Source organism: Chelonia mydas, chromosome 10, assembly GCF_015237465.2.
Source record: "Chelonia mydas isolate rCheMyd1 chromosome 10, rCheMyd1.pri.v2, whole genome shotgun sequence".
Lineage (NCBI taxonomy): Eukaryota > Metazoa > Chordata > Testudines > Cheloniidae > Chelonia > Chelonia mydas.
The window spans coordinates 50,225,773-50,253,629 of record NC_051250.2 but is presented as its reverse complement, the minus strand read 5'-3'; the positions used below and the strand labels follow the sequence as shown (position 1 = coordinate 50,253,629).

The following is a 27,857-nucleotide window of genomic DNA, read 5'->3' as shown; positions in this document are numbered from 1 at the left end:
GTCGCACAGGGCATGGTGGAGAGAGGCTACAACAGGGACACACAGCAGTGCCGCGTGAAAGTTAAGGAGCTCAGGCAAGCCTACCAAAAGACAAAGGAGGCAAATGGTCGCTCCAGGTCAGAGCCCCATACATGCCACTTCTATGATCAGCTGCATTCTAGGGGGGACCCTACCACTACCCCACCACTGTCCGTGGACACCTGCAAGGGGGGAGTCTCACGCAACAGGGAGGAGGATTTTGTGGATGAGGAAGAGGAGGTAGAGGAGGAGAATGCTCAGCAGGCAAGCGGTGAATCCGTTCTCCCTGGCAGCAAGGACCTTTTCATCACCCTGGAGCCAATACCCTCTCAAGGCGGGATCCCTGACCCTGAAGCCAGAGAAGGCAACTCTGGTTAGTGCACATTTGTAACTACAGTACAGGGTTTAAAAGCAATAGTGTTTAATGTTTGATTTGCCCTGAAGAATTGGAATGCATTCGCAGCCAGTACAGCTACTGGGAAAGTCTGTTAACATGCTTTTAAAGGAGCAGGAATCCTCCAGGGACATCTCCATGAAGCTCTGCTGGAGGTACTTTGAAAGCCTTTGCAGAAGGTTTCTGGGGAGGGCTGCCTTATTTCGTCCTCCACGGTAGGACACTTTACCACACCAAGCCAGTAGCAAGTAGTCTGGAATCATTGCAGCACAAAGCATGGCAATGATTGGTCCTGGGTTTTGGATGCATTCAAGCAACATTCAGTCTTTATCTTTCTGTGTTAGCCTTAGGAGAGTGATATCATTCATGGTCACCTGGTTGAAATAGGGGAATTTTTGTAAGGGAACAGTAAAAGGACCCCGTTCATGCTGGGTTGTTTGTGTTTGGCTAAAAGGGATCATCCCAGAGAATAGCCACACAGCGGGGAGTGGGGGGAGGTGTGTGCTGCACATCCACCTGAAAACCGCAGCCCCTCCTTTTAAATGTGAAACCCAACTGGCATTGCTTGCTATGGGAAAGGATAGCGCTGCAGTTTGAAACGATTCCCACATGTTATGAAGGTGTAAAGAAGCCAACCCCGCATATCCTTTGGCTTACCATGGCTGCCTGGAAACCGAATTCTGTTGCCCAGCCGTTTGTGATGTGTCACCATACTGGCAGGCGCTCAATATAAAAGGCAAAATGCAACTTTGTACCTAAAGCACATGTGCTGTCTGCTGTGAATTGCTTGATTCACTGTGAAAGTTTCCCTTTTGTTCTCAGAAATGTATCATCTTAAATTTTACTCTCCCTTTTTATCTCCCCCCAGGTGCAAATGTTTCTATGCTCCCCCTATCATCTCCGTCCCTGAGGTTACCGCAGATTAGAAGGCGAAAAAAACAAACTCGCAATGACATGTTTTCCGAGTTCATGCAGTCCTCCCGCACTGATAGGGCACAGCTTAGTGCATGGAGGCATTCAGTGACAGAGGCCAGGGAAGCATTAAGTGAGCATGAAGAGTAGAGGCAGGAGGTGATCCTGAGGCTAATGTGGGAGCAAACGGACATGATGAAGCATCTGCTGAGCTGCAGGAAAGCCAACAAGAGCACAGACCCCCGCTGCATCCATTGTATAACCGCCTGCCCTCCTCCCCAAGTTCCATATCCTCCTCCCCAGATGCCCAAGAATGCGGGGTTGGAGGGGAGAGCCTCCGGGCACCCAGCCACTCCACTCCAGAGGATGGCTCAAGCAACAGAAGGCTGTCATTCAAACAGTTCTTATTTGTAGTGTGGCTACAATAAGCAATGTGGCCTTGTCCTTCCCTTCTCCTGCACCCCACCCCATTCAGGCTACCTTGTCAGTTATCTCACTTTTTTTTTAATTAATAAAGAAAGAATGCATGGTTTCAAAACAATAGTTATTTTATTTCCTTTGCCAGCTATGATCGAAGTGGGGAGGCTGGTTGGCTTACAGGGAATTAAAATCAACAAAGGGGGCGGGTTTAAAGCAAGGAGAAACACACACAACTGTCACACCATAGCCTGGCCAGTCATGAAACTGGTTTTCAAAGCCTCTCTGATGCGCAGTGCGCCTAGCTGTGCTCTTCTAATCGCCCTGGTGTCTGGCTGCTCCAAATCGGCCACCAGGCGATTTGCCTCAATCTCCCACCCTGCCATTAATGTCTCCTCCTTACTCTCACAGATATTATGGAGCACGCAGCAAGCAGCAATAACAATGGAAATGTTGGTTGTGCTGAGATCTAACCTAGTCAGCAAACAGCGCCAGCGAACTTTTAAACATCCAAAGGCACATTCTACCACCATTCTGCTCTTGCTCAGCCTATAGTTGAACTGCTCCTTACTACTGTCCAGGCTGCCTGTGTACAGCTTCATGAGCCATGGCATTAAGGGGTAGGCTGGGTCCCCAAAGATAATTATTGGCATTTCAACATTCCCAATGGTAATTTTCCGGTCTGGGAAGTAAGTCCCTTCTTGCAACTGCTCAAACAGCCCAGAGTTCCTAAAGATGCGAGCGTCATGCACCTTTCCTGGCCATCCCACGCTGATGTCAGTGAAACATCCCTTGTGATCCACCAGTGCTTGCAGCACCATTGAGAAGTACTCCTTGCGGTTTACGTACTGGTTGGCAAGGTGGTCTGGTGCCAAGATAGGGATATGTGTTCCGTCTATCGCCCCACCACAGTTAGAGAACCCCATTGCAGCAAAGCCATCCAGTATGACCTGCACATTTCCTAGACTCACTATCCTTGATAGCAGAACATCTGTGATTGCATTGGCTACTTGGATCACAGCAGTCCCCACAGTAGACTTTCCCACTCCAAATTGATTCCTGACTGACCGGTAGCAGTCAGGCGTTGCAAGCTTTCACAGGGCTATCGCCACTCACTTCTCAACTGTCAGGGCAGCTCTCATCTTGGTATTCCTGTGCTTCAGGGCAGGGGAAAGCAACTCACAAAGTTGAAGGAAAGTGGCCTTACGCATACAAAAGTGGCCTTTCGCAGCCACTATGAATCATCCCATACCTGCAACACTGTGCAATCCCACCAGTCTGTGCTTGTTTGCCGGGCCCAGAATCAGCGTTCCACTGTATCAACCAGCCCCACTGCCACCATGATGTCCCAATTGCCACAGCCTGTGCTTTCAGGAACGTCTGTGTCCATGCCCTCATCACAATCGTCCTTGTGCTGGCATCTCTTAGCCCAGTTCTGCACATACTCCAGGATAATGCGCGAGGTGTTTACAATGCTCACAACAGCAGCGGTGAGCTAAGCGGGCTCCATGCTTGCCATGGTATGGCGTCTGCACAGGTAACCCAGGAAAAAAGGTGCAAAACGATTGTCTGCCGTCGCTTGCATGGAGGGAAGGAGGGGCGACTGACAACATGTACCCAAAACCACCCTCAACAATGTTTTTGCCCCATAGGCATTGGGAGCTTAACCCAGAATTCCAATGGGCAGTGGAGACTGCAGGAACTGTGGGATAGCTACCCACAGTGCACAGCTCTGTACGTCGATCCTAGCCATGGTATTGAGACCCGCACTCTGCTGACTTCATGCTCTTAGTGGGGACATACACAATTGACTGTATAAAATTGATTTCTAAAAATCGACTTCTATAAAATTGACCTAATTTCGTAGTCTAGACATACCCTCAGTGAAGGCTTAAACCCTGAAGGAAACAGAAAATCTGCATTGCTACATGGCTGTTTGAGACTAGGGCATGAAGTGCAACTATGGAAGAGTTGGTCACTATAAGCCTGATCCTTTGGTCTTGCTGAAGTCAATGGAGTTGTAGCTGCTTATGCCAGTGGTGAATTTAATTTGTGCATATAAAAAATTTTAACTGCTTCTAGAAAACTGGAGGTAAGAATGAAGTCTCCAAATTCTAGATCATTGTCAGGAAGTTAATCTCCTTCCAATACAACAGGCATATGAATGGGGAAAATATTGGCCAAGGAGTTTGGACAGAAAAGATAATGGAACTGGTAGCTAACTATTCCTTTGTAGCACTGTTTTAAAGTGGAGGGAAAGATACACACTGTAGTGGTCTGAGCACAAAAAAACTGAGAGCCAGGGAATCTAGTGTTCAGAACCAGGATCCGACCTCAACTCTTTCCCAAGGCCTAGAGAAATTCACTGGAGTGTGCAATATATAGGAAGCCTTGTGTAGGTGACAGTGTGGAGTTCCACTGCCCTAGGGGAAGCTCAGAAGAGGGTGGCAGAGTAATGGCCTGGGTTGGCATGAGCTGCACAGACTGTACTCACCATCTTTTGTAGCGGCAGCAGGTCCAAAGCAGTGGTTTGTTGCTCTTCTTGGCATTCTCAGCTATTCAGTACAATCAAAGTGATGGGTTTTATTGGGACACTAATAGGTGCACAAGCTGAGCAGAGAGTGGCCTAGATGGAACACTCAAGAGCACACAGGCAGCTTCTCTCCAAGGTTCTTCAAGAGGTTCAGATAAGATGTTGCAGCCAAGGTGCCCAGGCTAATGGGATTAGCCTGGGAAACATCATTTACCTGACTTGGTGTTAGGCCCAGAGGAAATGAAGGAAGGGGGAAACTGCGCTCAGGAAGGGGTAGGTTTAGGGCATACATTAGTGTGGCCTGTAGCCCAATTGTTGTCCATATGTGAAGCCCTCAATTCCACAGATCAGTAGCAGACAGTAATGCGGAGACTAGCCGTAGCCCAGACCCCAGGCTGGCCTCTCTAAATCCCCAGAGCCCTGGTTGGTTAGAGAGCTGGCAGAAAATCCTGCCCTATTTCTTGCTCCTAGTCCTCCTCTGATTAGAGGGTGGGACTGCCATTTGAGAATGGACTGCATGGGCTGGAGGAGAAGGCATGTGTTTCTGCTGCCTGGACATAGCAGGCCAAGAGTCTGAGCTCAGAGCTGGACAGGCAGGCCCAAGGAGCACAATTTGAATGTGGTCCCTAGGAGCCTGCACTGAACCACAAATCAGCCACAGCCAAAAGTGAAAGAGGCACCTTAACCTGGGACTAAGGAGCCAGGGCTGGAGGGGCTGTCAAGATTGTGACTGATGGACACAAAGTTCCTTTTAGGCATGTGGGAATTATGTCCTGCTCCCACCGATGATTCTTTGCAATGTCACAGGGGTTCTGTATCTGGTATTACAGGCTCTGGATAGATCTGTGGATTGGAGCAACTCCTGGGTGAAGTCCTGCCTCCTCAATGGTTGTAAGTAGGGCTGTCAATTAATCACAGTTAACTCACGCGATTAACTCAGAAAAATTAATTGTGAGTTGTCAAGATTCCTTCCCCACTCTGAACTCTAGGGTACAGATGTGGGGACCTGCATGAAAACCTCCTAAGCTTACTTTTACCAGCTTAGCTTTAAAACTTCCCCAAGGTACAAAATTATTTTACTCTTGGATTTCCACTGCCACCACCAAACTTTATCTGGGTTTACTGGGAAAATGTAGTTTGGACACGTCTTTCCCCCAAAATCCTCCCAACCCTTGCACCCCACTTCCTGGGGAAGGTTTGGTAAAAATCCTCACCAATTTGCATTGGTGACCACAGACCCAAACCCTTGGATCTTAGAACAATGAAAAAGCATTCAGTTTTCTTACAAGAAGGCTTTTAATAGAAGTAAAGGAATCACCTCTGTAAAATCAGGATAGTAGATACCTTACAGGGTAATTAGATTCAAAACATAGAGAATCCCTCTAGGCAAAACCTTAAGTTACAAAAAAAGACACACAGACAGGAATAGTTATTCTATTCAGCACAGCTCTTCTCTCAGCCATTTAAAGAAATCATAATCTAACACATACCTAGCTAGATTACTTAATAAAAGTTCTAAGACTACATTCCTGTTCTGTCCCCGGCAAAAGCAGCATACAGACAGACACAGACCCTTTGTTTTTCTCCCTCCTCCCAGCTTTTGAAAGTATCTTGTCTCCTCATTGGTCATTTTGGTCAGATGCCAGCGAGGTTACCTTTAGCTTCTTAACCCTTTACAGGTAAGAGGATTTTTCCTCTGGCCAGAAGGGATTTTAAAGGGGTTTACCTTTCCCTTTATATTTATGACATGAGTAAAAAAAATTATTGCGATTAATCGCACTTACAACAATAGAACACCAACTGAAATGTATGAAATATTTTGGATGTTTTTCTACATTTTCAATATTGATTCAATTACAACACAGAATACAAAGTGCATAGTGCTCACTTTATATTTTTATTTTTGATTATAAATATATGCACTGTAAAAATGATAAACAAAAGAAATAGTATTTTTCAATTCACCTTATACAAGTACTGAAGTGCAATCTCTTTATCGTGAAAGTATAACTTACAAATGCAGATTTTTTTGGTTACATAACTGCACTCAAAAACAAAACAGTGTAAAACTTTAGAGCCTACAAGACCACTCAGTCCTACTTCTTATTCTGCCAATTGCTAAGACAAACAAGTTTGTTTACAGTGACAGGAGATACTGCTGCCTGCTTCTTATTAACTATGTCACCTGAAAGTGAGAACAGGCATTCGCATGGCAGTTTTGTAGCCAGCGTTGCAACATATTTACATGCCAGATGTGCTAAACATTTGTATGCCCCGTCATGCTTCAGCCACCATTCCAGAGGACATGTTTCCATTTTGATGATGCTCATTAAAAAAATAACATGTCAATTAAATTTGTGACTGTACTCCTTGGGGAGAGAACTGTATGACTCTTGCTCTATTTTACCCACATTCTGCATATATTTCATGTTATAGCAATCATAGATGATGACCCAGCACATGTTCGTTTTAAGAACACTTTCATAGCAGATTTGACAAAACGCAAAGAAGATACCGATGTGAGATTTCTAAAAATAGCTACAGCACTCAACCCAAGGTTTAAGAATCTGAAGTGCCATCCAAAATCTGAGAGGGACGAGGTGTGGAGCATGCTTTTAGAAGTCTTAAAAGAGAAACACTCTGATGCGGAAACTACAGAACCCAAAGCACCAAAAAAGAAAATCAACCTTCGCTGGTGGCATCTGACCCAGATGATGAAAATGAACATGCATCAATCTGCAGTGCTTTGGATCGTTATCAAGCAGAACCCATCATCAGCATGGAAGCATGTCCTCTGGAATGGTGGTTGAAGCATGAAGGGATATATGAATCTTTAGTGCATCTAGCACGTAAATATCTTGCAACGCCAGCTACAACAGTACCATGCGAATGCCTGTTCTCACTTTCAGATGACATTGTAAACAAGAAGCAGGCAGCATTATTTCCTGCAAATTCTAACCAACCTTGCTTGTCTGAGTGATTGGCTGACCGAAAAGTAGGACTGGGTGGACTTGTAGGCACTAAAGTTTTACATTGTTTTATTTTTGAATGCAGTGGTTTTTTTGGTACATAATTCTATATTTGTAAATTCAACTTTCATGATAAAGAGATTGCACTACAGTATTTCTATGAGGTGAATTGAAAAATAATTTTTTTTGTTTTTTACGGTGCAAATATTTGTAATAAAAAATAAATATAAAGTGAGCACTGTACACTTTGTATTCTGTGTTGTAATTGAAATTAATATATTTTAAAATGTAGTAAACATCCAAAAATGTTTTAAATAAATGGTATTCTATTGTTGTTTAAGAGCGCGATTAATCGCGATTAATTTTTTTAATTGCTTGACAGCCCTAGTTGTAAGAGTTAGGGACAACCTAGCAGAGAAGGGCGCTCCCACCACACACCTGAAGCAGTCTCATAGCAGGAAACATGGGGCAACCGCTACATCTGGACCTCAGGGTGACAATAGGGAGAAACCGAGACCAGAGACTACAGGACTGAACCCCGGCCAGTGGGACCTGCAGCTCAGTACTTAATTGTTCTCTAATAGAGGGATGGAAGGCTAGAAAAATTAGTGAGGAGGGGGATTGTACCCACAGGGGCATTTTAGAAGTTTAGGAAGTTTGTATGATATCAATCACTATGCTGATGTATTATGGATCCAGACTCTCTTGCATCCTGATTTAAATCTTCTCTACATTGAATAGAAATACACTGGAGAACTTCTTATTGTTTTTAAAAATTAGGTTTACAATAAAATAGTATAAGAAAGGGAAAGGAAAGAGAAGGGGCAGGTAGATGGGCATGTAGCCAATTTTTTAGTAGACATGTCAAATGTAGCTTGATTCCTTCTATAAATTCAGTAAGTAAATTGTAGAGCCACTCAAACCAATATTAAATATTCTCTCACCAGCCTCACCAACACTTCCACTTCAAACCACATACTGGGCTACTTGTGTTGACAAGCTCCTAAGCCAGCCATGATGACCATTTTGTTTTAGAATAATTAAACTACTGTGAACATTGTGTTCATGCATTAGGGAGGATTTGTTCTTTATCTTTCAGCGAATGTAGTGTGGCTATTCCCAACCTTACAGTCATACTTATTCACAGCACTGTTTAAGACTCTCATATTCCCCTTGCCACAATGCACCCTGCCCACACTCCCCATCTTGCCACTGTGTCTCAACTCTGACATCTAGGAACCACCCCTGGAAAGCAGAACAGTTCAGTCCCTGTCTCAGCTGAGACTGCCAGGAAAGGTGCATCCCAACTGGAGTATTAAAGGGAAAAGTTTTGCCAAAAGACGCACCTGAATGGGGATGCAGAGGATGAAAACGTGTATGGAAGCCACATTTTTCATGCATCAGGGAACTAGAAACATTAGTTAAAAACTAGAACCACCAAAAACTAGAGCCAGCACTATGGACTTTTCAGGTTATATGCTATTCTCATGTGGGTTAGAAAGATCTACAATCTACTAACAGGGCTTCCTCAAAATCAGTCTGTTAGGCACAATCTCATGAGTTTCCCCATAAACTGAACATACAGGGAGTTTCTCCCCTTAATTGTGTGGATCTCGAGCATCCCATTTGGGGTGATGGTGTAAGAATGTGTCTATAGAACAAGAGCCATTGTACTGTTTCAGCTCTGCATTTTTCGCATTGCAGCTTGCTCTAGTAAGAGCTGCGTGCTCCCTCATCAGTAGTTTGCTGCACTTCCTCCCTTTACATGGAGGATTTCCAGCCCCTTAGATGGGGGTCACTGCTGGTATGGCCAGTATGACTCCTAGGCAGATTTCTGCTTGGAAATCCATTCTAAGCTGAAGAAATCATGCTATGTTGAGCAGCTACTTCCCATCGGTGCACATATCTTTCACCCCCTGGGAGGCAGGAACAGAAGGGATCCTGTAGTATACAGGGCAGAGAAGAGAATGCACCAGTTTCTCCCTCCTTTGCAGGCTTTGAGGCTTGTTGGGTGCATTTGCCCACCCCCTCTGCAGCATGCTGTTTGGCACCATGTTCCCCCACTAGTTTGCTGGCCAGGCTCAGTCCATCTCAAGCATTATAACTTTTATTTACAAAGTTGGTGTGTTCTGGCTGGGAGAGCCAAGCATTCTTGAACACCTGTACTTGCAGGGTTGGGTATTTGCCAAATTGTACCAGTCTAGAGGGAGAAGTAGAAACAGACGGGCTTGCCAACAGAAACATTTTTACCGGAATAAAAACTTGTCTGCTGGAAAATTAGATTGACAAAACACATAACAGAAATACCATAGCTCGCCGGCTGCCTTACAGGGGTCAATTTAACCATTTGCCACCATCAGCAATTACAGGAGAGACAGGTTGTGCACATGCCTTCACTGCTGCACTGAGCTGCACAGAATCTGTGTGGTTCTGAGGCAAGAAGACAATAGAAAGGTCCAAACACACCCATGTTCCTACCGGGTTCTGTGTGACTGTTTCCATTTTGATCACGACCAAGGATTGAGCTAGGGCAGGGATCGGCAACCTTTGACATGCAGCCCACCAGGGTAAGCCCCCTGGCAGGCCGGGCCAGTTTGTTTACCTGCCGTGTCCGCAGGTTCAGCCGATCACAGCTCCCACTGGCCGCAGTTCGCCACTCCAGGCCAATGGGGACTGTGGGAAGCAGGGTGGGCCGAGGAACATGCTGGCTGCCGCTTCCCGGAGCCCTCATTGGCCTGGAGTGGTGAACCGCGGCCAGTGGGAGCTGTGATCGGCCAAACCTGCGGATGCGGCAGGTAAACAAACTGGCCCAGTCCTCCAGGGGGCTTACCCCTGGGGGCCACGTGCCAAAGGTTGCCGATCCCTGATCTAGACTTTAAATCCTTCTCCACAGTGTATAGGTCTGGGGGAAGTAAGTGTACTCAGTCATCTTTCAGTGGAAAATGTGCATTTAGTATAATTTAAGTAAAAGTGCGATTGGAGAACTGAGACATACTCCGTGATTACAACACGTAACAGTTGTATTCAAAGAGTTTCCATCCAAAGACCTCAGAGCACTTTGCAATGCATAGTTAATTCAACCTCACACTGCCCTGGGAGGCAAGTAAGTATATATATCCCCATTGTACAGATGGCAAAACTATGGCAGAAAGAAAGATGATGTCAGTTGCCCAAGATCATACACTAGCAACAGGAAGTTAACTGACTCCCACTCTGATCTATTCTGCAGATAATATTCTGCACTCAGTGAAGACAGTTATACAGTAAATAAAATGCCACTGATTGGGTTACTGTCTGTCAGATAATGTATGTTGGTTATAGATAAAGTTTCTCAGAACCGTCACACTAGTAGTAGGAGGAAACATGAGGATCCAAAGAAGCCTCCATTCCTTCCTTCCTCCTTCCCATGATTTTCAGCCTTTGATAGTGCTATTCCCATGTTTTTGTTGTTCTAGACACTGTGCATCAGACACGAGCATCTTTTCAGCCCATGGAATAACCCATTTTCACTGGGTTTAGCCCCAACTTTAACCCCAAGAATGTCTATTTTCACAAGCCTTTTTTATTACGTAATGCAAGGATCTGAGATTCACACTCTGCTTTCTCTCTCTCGTGGAAATGTGCTCTTTTCTCTCTCTTTGGCCCAGATCCTGCAAGGGGGTTTTTTAGACATGGGTTCCCTCACTCCCCACATGGAGTCCTATCCGAGGATCAGCTCCTTGTTTTCTTTATGTGACCAAAGTCACCGAGGCTGTAAGAGCATGTTTTGGTCTGTGTATCTAGGGAAACATAACAGCTTGGTATGAAATATTGCTTCCTCACAACTTCTGTTATGATCCTCAGGATATATTAGGGTTTTGAGGCAGTCAGACGGTGATGTATCACAATAGATAATTGCCACAGGAAAATGCAGCGAGTTGAATTTCACAATAAATTGTTACCATTTCTGGTGTCATTAGTACCATCTCTTATCCCCAGGTGCCTTACTGAATTGATAAGAGCACGCCAAGACAGTGCTCTGTTTACATTTCTGTACAGTTTTTTTTTTCTGTTTTCTAGAAACATCTATTTCCCTGTTTTATTGAGTGGTTCTAAGTTAAATACAATTTGTCATTTGCAACATTCAGTACATCCCTTTCCCAGTTCTTTAATCACTCCACTTGTAAAGCCAGGTTCACTCTTGCTGGTGAATTCCACCTCCTTGAGTTAGCTAGGCTCCATGCACCCGAAAGAGTATTCACCTAAAGGGAGAGCAGGGAGTAGTACTATGTGCAATTCATGTTACAGCAGAGCCTAAAGGCTTCAAAAAAGATCAGGTCCCTACTGCACTGTATATACAGACAGCAAGAGACTCTCCCTGCTCTGCAGCAGTGCTGGAACAATTTGTATAGAGGGGGTGCTGAGAGCCATTGAACTGAACTGTAAACCCTGGATATGATGGAAATCACTTCAAGCCAGGGGGTGCGGCAGCACCACCAGTACCCCTAGTTACTAGCACCTATGTCTGCAGAGCTTGCAATCTAAATAGAGAAGCCAGACAGAGCGAGTATTATCTATCCCCGTATCTATAGGTGGAGAATAGAAGCAAAGAGAGATTCAGTGACCTGTCCAAGGTCACACACGACATCTATGGCAGACACAAGGATTGACTTCCTTAGTCTCAGTTCAGTGATCTTCGCTATGAGATAATCCATCCTCGCTAACTCCTGACACCTTCCCGTAGGTTCTCTGCCAGGCAGGTAACTTTATCTGTGGCTGGGACTGCCCAGGAGTTCCAGTGGAAAGTGTTGAGAAGTGGTGCCCCAGCCTCATCCGTTGTCCTGACCTGACCTCGTCTCTTGTCCTGCCCAAGCAGTTACTGTGAACTTAAGGCCTTCTCCTCCAATTCCTTTACTCCTACCACTGCTTGGAATGATCTTGGTGAAATGGGGGAGGGGTGCATCAAGGAGCCTATGAATGAGCCAATCTTGTTCCTTCTTACCAGCCCTTACTTCGACTCATCACCCACAGTTCTAACAGCTCAGCAACAGGTTTAACTCCACAGTCCGAACAGCAGAGAAACTGTAGAGCTTGAACTGGTTTTGATGAAGCCAGAAGTAGGGCCCAGAGTACCCCGCACTTCCTCTCCAGGCACCCTATTTTGGGTTATGTGTGTGCAAGAGGGGTGGTGTGAATTTGGCCCATCGCAAGTTGTTGCGTGAATGAAACTGGAAAGCACGTTGAATTCTCTTGTATGGAGTAAATGCAAGCATAGCCATGACAGCTTACTGCAAGTTAGCCTAGCAGGCAAGTAAGGGAGCTGATTCCTGAGCATTCCCAAAGACTTTCACATGGACAAATTCAGCTGCTAGTTTATATTCAATTTTAAAAAGAAGTCATGTTGGTGTTACCATTGGCATAAATGGTAGGATTCTGGAAACAGAGAGGAACTGAACCCAATGCAACCAGAATGAAAACTAAGCAGGACATCAATGGTACTGCAGAATCCATTAGCCACCCAGCCTTTCAGCAGAAAGAAAAAACCTCCATTAGCTGATTCAGTAAGAGTCTTATTGATTATAAGCCCTAGATTTGAAGGGAGAACTTTACACCCTAGTGTACTATCCAGATAGGAGAAGATTCACCAATAGGCATAGAAGGCCCTGTTCTCCACTGTACAAGAGTAGACTGCTCCCTATTGTTGGGAGTGAAGGTGTATTTAAGCCTGACAGAAGCCTGTTGTGATTTAACAGGTTTACAATTTGACCGTATGTAGTGTGGCTAGGGTGACCATATTTCCTTATGCTGAATATGGGACACCTGGTAAAATTACTCATATTCAAGCAAGTTCAATGGCTATCAGAGCTATGCAGTACAAACATTCAGATTAACATCAAGTTGACTGAGCCTCTGTTAAAAAGAAATACTGCATAGTTGGATTCGTTTTACTTACCTTTTTATCTTTAAAGGTTCACACGGGGAGACAGGACACACACACACACTCCCCTACACTCTCTCACACAGGGGTTGGGGGGGTGACCGACCGATCAGACCCACCCTGCCTGGTGCTCTCCACCCTCCATGCCTGGCTGGGCCCCCGGGATGGACCAACCTCTCCTGGTACCTGGCGCCGTGTCTTCCCAAGGCAACACGTCTTCCCCTGCTCCCCAGATTTCTGCCAGGATTCATATCAGAATGTGGCCAGCAGCAGCATTTTGGCACTGTGGGGGAGGGAAGGGATGGGAGCTGCTTCCAGCCATGGGGCGGGAGGGGGAAGGGAAGGGATGACCTAGCCCGTGTCTTTGCAGAATTCATCTCTTCCCACCCATCCCCCACTCCCCTGTGGCTGGAAGCAGCTTGTCCCTTCCTGCCCATGCAGTATCAGGAGGCAGCTAACACCTCCAGGCTGCTGCAGGCCACCAACAGAACCCAGCTGCCACCTGTTCCCCAACTACAGCATGGGCAGGAAGGGGTTAATCCCTAAGGATGCATTTTGTGCACCAGGGCCCAGGGAACCTGACTGCAGGGGCTTCAGCAAACTCAGCCAGAGAGGTGGCTCAGCAGGGGAGGGTGCCTAGAGAACGGAGCAGGTGAAAAGGGTGCTAAGCCCCTGCCCAGGGGGCTGCTGTGGAGCCTGCAGGGTCGGGGCATGAACAGGCGGGAAATCACTTCCCCCCTTGCCACTCCAGAGCTTAGCTGAGGGACGGAGAGGCTTCCCTGTGCCAGTGCTGTGCCGGGCTTTAGCATATGCGGGGCTTGGCTCCTCCTGGCCAGAGCCCCGTCCCAAGGGTCTTGGGCTTTCCAAGGGCGCCAGCCCAGCCAGAGGCAGTGGGGGAAGGAAGGAGCCTTCCAGCCAGGCTGTTGGTGAGCTTAGCACTCCAACTAGGGGCTGGTTCTCCGCACAGAGCTGGGAGCAGGCTGCACCCTGCCAATGGGGACATGGAGGAGCAGCGGGGCTGGGGGCTGTGAAGGGGCAAAGCAGGGAGAAGACAGCAAGAGGGGGAGCACGTAAAGGGACAATAGGTGGGCAGCAGAGGCAACACATAACCAGCAACCCCCTGGCACCTACCAACACTCACCGGCCACCGCAGCTCACAGCCAGTGCCGTCCAGAAACGGGATGGGGGGCAGAGTCCTGCTGGCTGAGAGCCGGCATGCAGCAGGGGCTGGACTGATGGAACAGCAGGGGGAGCAGCCGGCCCCACACGCTGCAGCTTTGCCCCGCCATCAGCATTGCACACCCATCCCCATCGTCAATCACTGGACCCTGCCACTCACTGCTGGTGGGCAGGCAGCTGGCGAGCAAAGATCCGGTACTCACTGTGGGAGACAGAAAATACGGGCCAATTTGCCCGTTTCTAAGAAAAAGTAGGGACACCTGCAGGAGGGCCTAAATATGGGACTGTCCCTTTAAAAATGGGACGTCTGGTCACCCTAAGTGTGGCGCATGTGTAAGAAATTGCAGAGTAATCAAGTTTGTGAGGAAAACAGAAGATGCAAGCAACTACAGAGCTAGAAAAGACCGGCATAAAGTTGGAAGTTGGCACAATACTTTTACTGACAGGGCTAGAGAACTGATAGAAATGAGAAACTAATACATATGTATTAAAAAAAAAGCTATATAAAATCAGCTTAATAAAGGGAAGCAGAAGCTGTTAATTGTCCAGTGTTGGAGAGACAATAGTGAGATCGTCCTGATATGCTCCCAATTGTAATGAACTGATCCCTGCTTGTGGTGTTCTGCCTTAACAAAGATTTGTTAGACCCATCTGCTGAGTGGTGAATTTCAATCCAACACCTATCAGGTGCACTTTACACCCCATGTCAGTGGCTTAGCTGGGATCCACACAAGCTCCACTGGGAGGAGGAGGGAAAGAGTTTGGGCAAAGGGAAGGGGTGTAGCCAGTGGTCCACCATAAAAGCAGATCTGATGTCCACAAACCATTATCTAGTGGATGCCTAAGAATCAGAGCTCCTATTCCAGCCTGGGGATTTTAGGGGCTGCAGAGCCTATGGATCTAGGTGATAGGTATTTTAGAAATAATTCAACCTAGCTACTATAAAGCCCTTTCCATTTATATAATTCAAAGCACTTTACAAAGAAGTACACGATTCATTATTTCCATATTAAAGATGAAAAGCATAGTGATAAAGTGCCTTGCCCAAGGTCATATAAGCAAGTCAGCGGTAAAGCAGGGAGCAGAACCGCCGTCTTCTGATTCCCATCTAGTATTCTGCCACTAGATTAGATTGCTTCCTCATACCCTGCCCTGGGGTTCGGAGATGAATTCTATTCCCCAATCTGCATGTAGATCCCTGAACAGAGTGCCTGTTTCTGTTGGAGCAGTGACTCATAAGCTCCATGAGCCCCTCTATACCATACCACAGTATGTCTTACAGGGGGAAATACTACTAGGTATTTTTCTTCAAGAATAAGTGCCAAAATTATAAAAGTTTGAAAAAGGAAAATGTAATATAATGTTTCCAGAAGTGGGCCACTTGGAATACTGTGGACTATGCCCAAATCAGAGGGAAAGAGAGATCTTTTGCCCCAGAGATCCCCTAGGGGTGATGGAGTAAAAAGAAAGAACTTGTGGCTCTTATTTACGAAGTTAAACACCTAGTTATTGCCATCAATACCAAGGGCCCCATATTCAGTGAGGACCTATCTTGTTGATACTGCACACACACAACCCTTCCTCCCCCAGAGTACTGATACATAAACTGCTGCCTGTCAGCTTTTTGTAGGAGTCTGTTCTTCATCTTCATCCATTATCTGTGACTATGTATTACTAATGTGCTATTAGATCACCATATATTTTTGCAGTGCAAGAACTTGTATGTCATTTTTCCTCATTATAGTTTTCAAATTAGTAGCAGAATAAGAAGCAATACAGGCCACAGATTTCTTCAGGGTCAATTATCCTTGATAAATTAGCCCTGAATTTTTAACCATAGCACTGTCCAGAGCAGATTGAGCAATTTGCTACACAAAGCTGTACATGTGATATTGACAACATACCGTGCTAAGACTTATGTGCCTTTATACATGTTGTGAGAGAAAATAATTCTGAAGCCCATAGATTGTTTCCATATAATAATATATAAATCCCGACTTTGGGGTTCCCTAAGATTAAGGAAGGACTCTGAGCACTATGCTATTTTAAAACAATTTTCCTTCCCTGTACTACTGACATCTTACCTTGTTCTAGATGAAAGGATTTTAAAGATCTATTTTAGTTCTCACTGCTTGTTTAATTTTTGCATTTCACTGAGCTTGGACAATGAAGAAAAACTAATAAAAAAGACTGGACATTTATATGGCTAAGGATGTCCAGAGTTATAATAAGAATATTTAAAAGACCAAAAGTTTTGGGAGGGATATCCGTGTTGCTAACTCATGATTGTATCAAGAGTCTCACAATATTTGTTGATTTTCTTAAAGTCCCAGCTCCTGGAGTCATGTTATTACATGAGAATCTCAGCTTTCATTTTAAAAACAGTTACTAGCCCTCATGGTTGTGGAAAAAGCATGAAAATGTAAATTCTAAAGGCTCAGAAACCAGAAACCAAATTAAAAGCACCCAAAAAACCTTATTTTTAGAAATCAAATGATATTTTAGGCCCTAACTCATGATTTTTCAATGTTTGGGGCTGGCAATATTGGAATATAAACCCATGCTTCAGATCACAAACCATCCCTGTTAGACTAAATTAGGCTGACCAGATAGCAAGTGTGAAAAATCGGGACGGGGGTGGAGCATAATAGGAGCCTATATAAGAAAAAGCCCCAAATATCAGGACTGTCCCTATAAAATCGGGACACCTGGTCACCCTAGACTAAATGCAGGTTACAGCTAGTGAAATTGTAGGGACTGTGCTATGAAGGAGGTCACTCTAGATGGTCATAATGGTCTCTTTTGGCCTTGAAATCTACAAGCATCTAACTAATGTTTTATTTCCCAATCTCCTTTCCCTGGGGCCAAGTTATTCCATAGCTACCCACTGCGGGGTTTATTGCACCTGCCTCAGAAACAGCGGACACCGGCACTGTTGGACACAAGATATTGAACTAGAGAGATCACTGGTCTGATTTGTTATGGCAATTCCAATGTTCCTAATATCATTACTATGTATCATTTGTGTCGCTGTAGTATCTAGGAGCACCACTCAGAGAACAGGATCCCTTGTGCCAAGTGCTGTATAAACAGAACAAAACACAACAAACAAACAAACAAAAGACTGGCCCCTGCCCAAAGAGCTTACTATCTAATCAAATACAATGTTTTTGTTGCTCATATATTCAAAAGTGGCAACTAACTTTGAATTCTTCATAAGTCTCAGTTTTAGGTTCCATGCTCTAGCACAAGGCTTCATCATCTGGGATGCAGACACCTCTGAGGAATGGTTTTGGTTTTACTTTTTTTAAGAAGACAAAAGTTTTCCATTGGAATTTCAAAAATCACACCCATATTCCTAGTGCTCTTACATTTGGTAAAGGTTTGTTGACACAAAATCTAAATTTTGGACCACGTATGTTACTGAATATGTTGCTGTAAGCTAAACATAAGCATGTTGCATAACCATCTCTGTTACAGAGGGGGAAATAGAGCACACTCACGGGCTTGGAAGGGTGATGCTCACGCTAGTTTAGCCGTATTGAGAAAACTCCACAAAAGAGAATAGAGCGCGAAGGATTTTTCACAAAACTAACCATGACAACTGTGCTTTTGTGGTTGTCTTTTACCTGCCTCACTGAGTCTTTTTGTGTGTGCCTACCTCCCAGGTAAATCGCCTGGATTAAACAAAACATAAAACTGAAACAGAGCCTACATTTTACAGGATCATCACATACCCTAATACTAACCAACCCTGTGAGCACACAACAAAGTAGAGAGAAAGAAACTTAGGGAATTAACTCTTTGCCTGCCAGCTTCTGAGAAGGAGAGATAGGAGACCCATTGTCACTGTGCCTCCCTAAGCCAAGGAGACACTTGATTTTTGTTCCATGTAACTTTGGTGGCTCTTCTGCCTCTGTAATGCTAGGAACATTGAAATGAACTGCTCCTGTGTCTCAGCTGACGAGAGACCACTATTAAAAACTTGACCTTTGTATAATAAACCTGTGCGGTGCTATTCCCCCGATGCATTCTCTTAAATCCTGATTCTGCAAACACTTATGCACATGCTTAAACTTTAAGCCTGAGTAGTTCCATTGACATCAGAGGCACTGCTTGCCTGCTTTATGCCCCCATAACAAAGTGATTTGATCCTGACGTTACAACAGCACAGTCTGAACTGTAGGTTAAAACAATATAGCTGAGTAATTGGATGAATCAGGGAAGTGATAATGGGACAGAGAACCTATTTCCTTGGGTCGCTCATTCATATCTGCTCCAAGTCAACAGTGACCAATAGTCCCTACCAGTTGTAAAGGTTGTTCTACTGTTTATGTGAAATAAGTTGATGGTCTCAGACCAGTTCTCTGTCATAGTGCACATGCTCCAGATCATACAAAACACCATTACATTTGCATTCCTTCTATCAGTCTCAGTGAACGGGCCAATGATTAAATGGGTATAATTCCAGATCCTCAAAGATATTTAGGTATGTAACTCCATTGACTTCAATAGGAGTTAAGTGCCTAAATACCTTTGAAAATCTGAGCCATAGTCCCTGCGTTCCTTTCTAGGTCAGTGATCAGGCACATTAACAGGGCAGCATGGGGAAGCTTGCATTGCTGCTGTCTTCTCTCTAACTGCGGACAAAGACCTCCTGTCCCCAGAGCCGTCAGTCCATCACCATCCACAAGCTAGATTCACTAAATGAAATACTGTAGGGAAAAGTCTCCAAACAAAACTTCTGCTTTAACAAAAGTGATGCAATTCATCGGCCTTGGCTTCAATCTATCTCTAGGTTGTACACTGAAATATATGTTTGCATATATAAAGAAGTTTTTGAGACAAACAATGACCACAATAAGCAGAAACCTATTTTACCTTCTACAAATGATCTTTTAGATTTTCCTTCTGTCAGATGGCTTAGGAAGATCAAACACACTAGCTAATACTTCCCAGCTTGTGAGACTGTGTTAACAGCGATCGTTGTGAAGGGGCCTTGCTAAAATCAAAGGCTAAGTAATTTTAAAAAAATCAAGAAGATTAAGATTCCCAGGAAGTAGAATATTATTAATTCAGAGTCATCGGGAGGAAACCTCCTGAGCCTAGAAACTGACAACCGCACAAATCCATTGCATGATGAGACCCAGCCAGTGTAAAAGGGACTAGAGACCTAGACAATGCCATAAGGCAACCAATCTGGCAGTGAGCCAAAGAGATAAAAACACTAACATGTGGGAGGATCCTGTTGAACAAATTACTTCGTTGCCGCTATAGAGATTCATCACCACTGACAAGTGCCTGTCAATGCAGTTAGATTGGCTGTGGTTTCAATCAGCCAGCTGGGTTAGGACAACATTAATCAGTTAGGCTTACTTTCATAGAAACAAAGGATGGATTCAATTGCTCGCCACATCAGCAAGTAGCACATAAAATGGACACATGCTTGGTAATCAATAATAACCCAGAGAATTGCTCAAATGAGCTTGTAAATCATATAAGCATCTGAACCTATTCCATGTTAACTATTTCTATAGCTGTTTAGTTGCTATTGCAGAAACATTTTCTTTGTACAGACACCTATCAGGAGTTTTAACTAGGGTTTCCCCTACAATAACATATTAATCATGATCTCTACTTGGAAATTTGCTCTCTTATATTGTCTCTTTCAAATCCAGTTAAATGTCATTAGCGTCTCAGTCATTACTGTGCTTGTTCAAATTTCATGAATCCATTTATTACACAGACTTATGCCATGCGGAGCAATGACACCACACAAGTTGTTCTAAATTATGTATTATAGCTACAATTTGCCAGTTTTTAGATTACTGTGATTACCCTGGGACGGCTATAGATGGCATAGTTTAGAACAGCCCATAGGCTGCTCTAATTTATGCTGGGGGTCATTTTGACCCCAGGATAGCCCAGAATTGGAAGCACAAAGGTGGCCTTCCCTTCCCACACTGCAGTGAGTCTAGACTTGGCATAGCTGAGATTCTAGCCCAGAGTACAGACAGCTGAAGTAAGCTGGTCACTGGTGCAGGGCTGTGAGGGGGCTGGGTATAAAGCAGTTTTTCTCTGATAAGAAAAAAAATTCTTCTGCATGTTCAGCTTTAGCAGTTTGGGAATAAGAACTTTAATGAAGAAAATTAAATCCTTACTTCCTTTCTTTGCTGGGATTCCACATTTTTGAGCCTACATCTGTTTTTTCCAAATATTAAATTCTTGCCACAAATTTAGTTGACACATTAGTACTGATTGTCACCCGAGACATATTCAGCCAGGCCTCCAATGCAGGTGTTCTGAATTCTTCATTGGTCTGTAATTTTTTCTCTCTGGACTGCCTATCCTGCATATTTCAGAGTAGCAGCCATGTTATTATGCATCTGCAAAAAGAACAGGAGTACTTGTGGCACCTTAGAGACTAACAAATTAATTAGAGCATAAGCTTTCGTGGGCTACAGCCCACTTCATTGGATGCATAGAATGGAACATATAGTAAGAAGATATATACATACAGAGAAGGTAGAAGTTGCCATACAAACTGTAAGAGGCTAATTAATTAATATAAGCTATTATCAGCAGGAGAAAATAACTTTTGTAGTGATAATCAAGATGGCCCATTTAGACAGTTGACAAGAAGGCGTGAGGATACTTAACATAGGGAAATAGATTCAATATGTGTAATGATCCAGCCACTCCCAGACTCTATTCAAACCCAAGTTAATGGTATCTAGTTTGCATATTAATTCAAGCTCAGCAGTTTCTCACTGGAGTCTGTTTTTGAAGCTTTTCTGTTGCAAAATTGCCACCCTTAAATCTTTTACTGAGTGGCCAGAGAGGCTGAAGTGTTCTCCTACCGGTTTTTGAATGTTATGATTCCTGATGTCAGATTTGTGTACATTTATTCTTTTGCGTAGAGACAGTCCAATTTGGCCAATGTACAAGGCAGAGGGGCATTGCTGGCACATGATGGCATATATCACATTGGTAGATGTGCAGGTGAATGAGCCCCTGATGGCGTGGCTAATGTGATCAGGTCCTATGATGGTGTCACTTGAATAAATATGTGGACAGAGTTGGCATCGGGCTTTGTTGCAAGGATAGGTTCCTGGGTTATTTTTTTTTATTGTGTGGTGTGTGGTTGCTGGAGAGTATTTGCTTCAGGTTGGGGGGCTGTCTGTAAGCGAGGACTGGTCTGTCTCACAAGATCTGTGAGAGTGAGGGATCATTTTTCAGGATAGGTTGTAAATCTTTGATGATACGCTGGAGAGGTTTTAGTTGGGGGCTGAAGGTGACAGCTAGTGGCATTCTGTTATTTTCTTTGTTGGGCCTGTCCTGTAGTAAGTGACTTCTGGGTACTCTTCTGGCTCTGTCAATCTGTTTTTTCACTTCAGCAGGTGGGTATTGTAGTTTTAAGAATGCTTGATAGAGATCTTATAGGTGTTTGTCTCTGTCTGAGGGGTTGGAGCAAATGCAGTTGTATCGTAGAGCTTGGCTGTAGACAATGGATCCTGTGGTGTGTCCTGGATGGAAGCTGGAGGCATGTAGGTAAATATAGCGGCCAGTAGGTTTCCGGTATAGGGTGGTGTTTATGTGACCATCACTTATTAGCACAGTAGTGTCCAGGACCGCTCGTGTGGATTGGTCTAGGCTGAGGTTGATGGTGGGATGGAAATTGTTGAAATCATGGTGGAATTCCTCAAGGGCTTCTTTTCCCTAGGTCCAGATGATGAAGATGTCGTCAATGTAGTGCAAGTAGAGTAGGGGCATTAGGGGACGAGAGCTAAGGAAGCATTGTTCTAAATCAGCCATAAAAATGTTGGCATACTGTGGGTCCATGCGGGTACCCATAGCAGTGCCGCTGACTTGAAGGTATATATTGTCCCCAAATGTGAAACAGTTGTGCGTGAGGACAAAGTCACAAAGGTCAGCCACCAGGTTTGCCGTGACATTATTAGCCTCTTACAGTTTGTACGGCAACTTCCACCTTCTCTGTATGTGTATATATATCTTCTTACTATATGTTCCATTCTATGCATCCAATGAAATGGGCTGTAGCCCACGAAAGCTTATGCTCTAATATATTTGTTAGTGTCTTAAGTGCCACAAGTACTCCTAACCTGCATACTGTATGTTCAGCAGAAATTCATCCCATCTCTGACTGTGATGAAGTCAATGATTCTCTCAGGCTATTGGTTCTATTACTGAGTGTTTCCAGCATGCCCTCAGAAATGAACTAATAGGAGAGAGAGAGAAATGACTCCAGAGAGAAAGGCTCTGAAATGACTCCAGAGAGAAAGGCATTGAATCAGGCTTGGCAAATCACCACATCTAAAAAAAGTTCAAACATTCTGACCTTCTGTTAACATGACTCTATGAAATTGGAACTCACAGCCAACCAGAAACTTGACTGTAAACCACTTAACTTTGTGTCACCTAAGAGTGCATCAGAAGGATGCCTGCTGTAAGAAACTCTAGCTTATATGTCGAAGACTCTAACTTATTAAAGAGTTTTATAACCTTCTCCCAGATCAATATTTCTTAATAGATTCTCCTCAGAAATTAAGTCAGGTTTTCTGGCCTTTTGTTCTCCAGATCCTATCCACATACCACTTTCTTCAGCATGGGAATGATCAAAAGCATTCTCCACCCTTGTGCTGCTGAGAATGCTCTTCAGATTAAAGCCCAGGAGTGGAAATCAAGAGAGCTGTGTGTTAGTCCTAACTCATTCCTAACTACAGACTCCCTGTCCTATCTACAGACTCGGTTCTAACTACAGACTTCCTGTATGAAACATGGCAAGTCGCTTATCTTCTCTGTCCTTAAGTTTTCCCTATCTAAAATGGAGATCATCATAATTACTTCCCTCACAGGAGTGTAGTCCAGTTACAATTAATTCATTAATGTTTATAAAGTGCTTTGAGTTCCACAGAGGGAAGGGGCTTTAGAAGTTCATTTTAGAGATGTGTATAAAAGTGTGTGTGTGTGTGTGCATATGAAAATCAAAATAACCTGTGTAATAGGAGTGCAACATCAGCTGATTTTTACAGAGCTCTGGATGGATATGCTGCTGCCATTCAGCATAAACAGGCTGAATTGTCACAGGAAACTGTATGCTTTCTCCCAGTATCAAACTCCCAGGAATATCACTGAACAATTTCTAAAAGTTATATTACCATTTGTCCATTAGTTTGGTGCCCACTTCACTCTTCTGTACCAATTGTGACAAATTCTGTTATTGTCTAAGTTGCTGTTCTTCAGCAGAACAGAGAGTCCTGCAGCCTTGACTGGACATATAATTATCATTCATTTTTATTTTATCTGCATGGCTTTTTGTCGGGTACACTGAACACAGAAATGACATGTCTTTCCAGCTGTAATGATAACATATCGTTCCTGGGGGTACACAACTGGGGAGGAACGCTTTGTCAAAGAAGTTACAGCCAGGCCTACAACAAACCACAAACTGTGGGATAATTTTTAGCCACAGCCTTTGGTAGGGAATGGTTCAGAGCTGCCTAACCCCAGCAGGAACTCCTGGGGGTGTGTGTGACATTGCACTCCATATGTTTATGGAAATATGCTTATGAGCGTGAATATAAGGTAACTGGAACATGCTTTATGCAAAAGGTCTCCTGTAAGGTATCATTACAAAGCTTATAATCTACTGAGTGCGTTCATCCTATTTGTATGAATGTATATTCTTGTATCCGAAGATAGAAATATGAAGTATTACTCTGAAATCCTATTGTAATTATGCAAAGTGTGGACCATTAATAGTGGTTTAGAATCTTGATCGCTCCCATCGATCAGGACAATTGGTTGTAAATGGCTCTGTTTACTTGTAAGCCTTCCTGTATATGTGGGTGCCAGCCAGTGAGTAATGAAGTCTCACGGGACATATGAACATGTCACATGATACTGGAATCCATCTTAAACCTGGTGCTTTTCCATTTAGAAGGAAGGGTAGGTACCTAGAGAGAGACAAAGGATTCCCGCCTTGTGCCAAAGATATAAAAGGGGGTGGAACAGAACAAAGGGGGCTGTAGTCATGAGAAACCCCTAGTTACCACCTGAGCTGGAACTAACAAGAACTGTACCGGGGAAAGGATTGGGCCCAGACTAAGAAGGAGTCTAGTCTGTGAAAAAAGCTTATTGGAATATCTCTGAGGGTGACATTTACCTGTATTCAGTTTCTTAAATGTATTAGGTTTAGACTTGCGTGTTTTGTTTTATTTTGCTTGGTAACTTACTTTGTTCTGTCTGTTATTACTTGAAACCACTTAAATCCTACTTTTTATACTTAATAAAATCACTTTTGTTTATTAATGAACCCAGAGTAAGTGATTAATACCTGGGGGAGAAAACAGCTGTGCATATCTCTCTATCAGTGTTATAGAGGGTGGACAGTTTATGAGTTTACCCTGTATAAGCTTTATACAGAGTAAAATGAATTTATTTGGGTTTTGGATCCCATTGGGAGCTGGGTATCCGGGTGCTGGAGACAGGAAACCTGCTGAGCAGTTTTAAAGTCTGCAGGTTTGGGGGCATAGTTCAGACCCTGGGTCTGTGTTGCAGCGGAGTAGCGTGTCTGGCTCAACAAGACAGGGTTCTGGAGTCCCAGGCTGGCAGGGAAAATTGGCTCAGAGGTAATTTCAGCACATCAGGTTACAGTCCCAAGGGGGTCTCTGTGACCAAGTCACAGTATGCACCTGAGAAAGGTTCAGTGTCTGGGGGCTTAAGGTGAGAGGGTAGCAGCTGCTTCACATACATTTGAAGAGGTTAGTGCCTGTCTTGGTGCTAGCTTGGAACAGCTTTTCACACCTTGTGTTCAGGGACTGGGTTTGTCTGGCCCTTGCACCCATTCCCACCCTTGCACACATGCTCAGAGTTAGCACAATCTAGCCAATTCACATCACAGAAATGCTCTCTCACAGCCCTGCAGTATTTTAGATAATAAATTACAGACAGTAGAGACCTGGGACACATTCAGCCCCCGCATAAGTGGATGCATCTCTCAGTGGCTTTGAGGAAGCCCAGGACAAGACTGCATCCTTTCCTCTGTGCACAGTGAGATAATCCAAGTTATTGGCTAAAACTCACCTCCACTTTCCCAATAACTGTGTACTCACCATGCAGCCATTTAGTCTTTTGTGGACAGAACTCATTGAACATTTGACTCACAGAGTTTTACAGACACAAGGCAAAGGCAAATAGTGTTTTCCACACAGACCACATTTATTCCTGAGCTCAACACAGCTCCTAACATTTGCAAAGACAAAAACCTTTTACCTGCCATTTCTCACAGATGATAGATCACAGTATGGCTCAATCCTGCACTACTGATGCAGGCAAAACACCTCCATTGAAGTCAATGAGATTTTTGCCCGCTTCAGAAGGATGGGATTAGGCCCTAGTATCTTCATGAAAATTAAGCTGTCCATAAACCAACACATTTTAATGTTACTGCAATTTCGGCCCCACCTGTCCTGCTCACGCAAAACTTTCACTAACAAGAAAGGATGGGGCCTTTAATGGTTTAACTGAGCAGGTGTGCAAGGGTATAGCAAATACAAAGTTCTTTTAGATGACAGTACAAGTTGGCAGGCATTCAACAGAGGAATGACTTCCCTGAGTTTCCCTGCCATGATACTACAAGAGTTGGTTTTTTGCTCTCGCCTGTCTTGCCAGTGTAACAGTATTACAAAAAGAACAGTAGCAGAACTGATTCCCTAGCTAGTAGCGTATTGGTGAGTTCATACATTTGAGTATTATAGGTACATTTTAGGACCAAATCCTGTGCTCATTTACTCACATGAATAATCCCATTGTCTTTACTGAGTTTCCTCACATGAGTGAGGAGAGCATAATTTGGCCCTTTCCATACAAAATATGAAGGAAGAATGGAGTATGATCTGCTTACCGAAGGATTTCTTTCCGAGTGAAGAAGGTACAATCCTGTTAAAAAAGAAAACACATTATTGTACTAGAGAGATACAGCTATCAATTGCAAGAAAATGGTTTCTACATTCATGGAAAGAAGATAAGTTTATGCACAGAATCACTACAAAAGGTTTTCTTCCCCCCCTCCTCCCCCCGCTCTCCTGCTGGTATTAGCTCATCTTAAGTGATCACTCTCCTTACAGTGTGTATGACAACACTCATCGTTTCATGTTCTCTGTGTATATAAATCTCCCCACTGTATTTTCCACTGAATGCATCCGATGAAGTGAGCTGTAGCTCACGAAAGCTTATGCTCAAATAAATTGGTTAGTCTCTAAGGTGCCACAAGTACTCCTTTTCTTTTTGCGAATACAGACAAACACGGCTGCTACTCTGAAACCTGTCATTATGCAATACACTGCATTTAGCCGTATGGAGTGGAAATCTATCAACTTCATGAAAAAACTCGTACAGATACAGACAGACATCATCTTCCTTTCCAAATGCAAACAAATGGACATCATACCAAAAGGACTGAAGGTAAAAAATCCATTACAATCTACATACCACACAGACTATGCTGACAGCTTGTGCCACACGGTCTCAAAGAAACTGCGGAACCACCTGATCAACATCCTCTACAGCAAACGGAAAGATTAAGAATGAGCTCTCAAAACTGGATACTCTCATAAAAAACCAACCTTCCACACAAACTTCCTCGTGGCTGGACTTTACAAAAACTAGACAAGCCATTTACAACACACACTTTGCTTCTCTACAAAAGAAAAAGGACACTAAACTATCTAAACTACTACATGCCACAAGGGGCCACAGCAATGGTTCCCTTAACCCACCCAGCAATATTGTTAATCTATCCAACTATACTCTTAGCCCAGCAGAAGAATCTGTCCTATCTCGGCGCCTCTCCTTCTGCCCCTCCACCCCCACGAACATGATACAGTTCTGTGGTGACCTGGAATCCTATTTTTGACGTCTCCGACTCAAGGAATATTTCCAACACACCTCTGAACAACATACTAATCCACAGAGACCTTCCTACCAATACTACAAAAAGAAGGATTCTGGGTGGACTCCTCCTGAAGGTCGAAACAACAGACTGGACTTCTACATAGAGTGCTTCCACCGACATGCACGGGCTGAAATTGTGGAAAAGCAGCATCACTTGCCCCATAACCTCAGCCGTGCAGAACACAATGCCATCCATAGCCTCAGAAACAACTCTGACATCATAATCAAAAAGGCTGACAAAGGAGGTGCTGTCGTCATCATGAATAGGTCGGAATATGAACAAGAGGCTGCTAGGCAGCTCTCCAACACCACTTTCTACAAGCCATTACCCTCTGATCCCACTGAGGGTTACCAAAAGAAACTACACCATTTGCTCAAGAAACTCCCTGAAAAAGCACAAGAACAATTCCGCACAGACACACCCCTGGAACTCCGACCTGGGGTATTCTATCTGCTACCCAAGATCCATAAACGTGGAAATCCTGGACACCCTATCATCTCAGGCACTGGTACTCTGACAGCAGGATTGTATGGCTATGTAGA

At 44.0% G+C, this 27,857-nt stretch overlaps 1 protein-coding gene across 2 annotated transcripts in view; it reads right to left on the bottom strand.

The window, feature by feature from the left end:
• The window catches only part of CIB2 (calcium and integrin binding family member 2), a 123,118-nt gene that overhangs the window by 59,573 nt on the left and 35,688 nt on the right, over positions 1 to 27,857 (bottom strand). For both annotated transcript variants that reach the window (XM_007068342.3, XM_043523574.1), the window contains one exon: positions 26,266 to 26,300. In XM_007068342.3, coding sequence (XP_007068404.1) covers positions 26,266 to 26,300 — 35 coding nt within the window. The remainder of the gene's footprint in view (positions 1 to 26,265; positions 26,301 to 27,857) is intronic.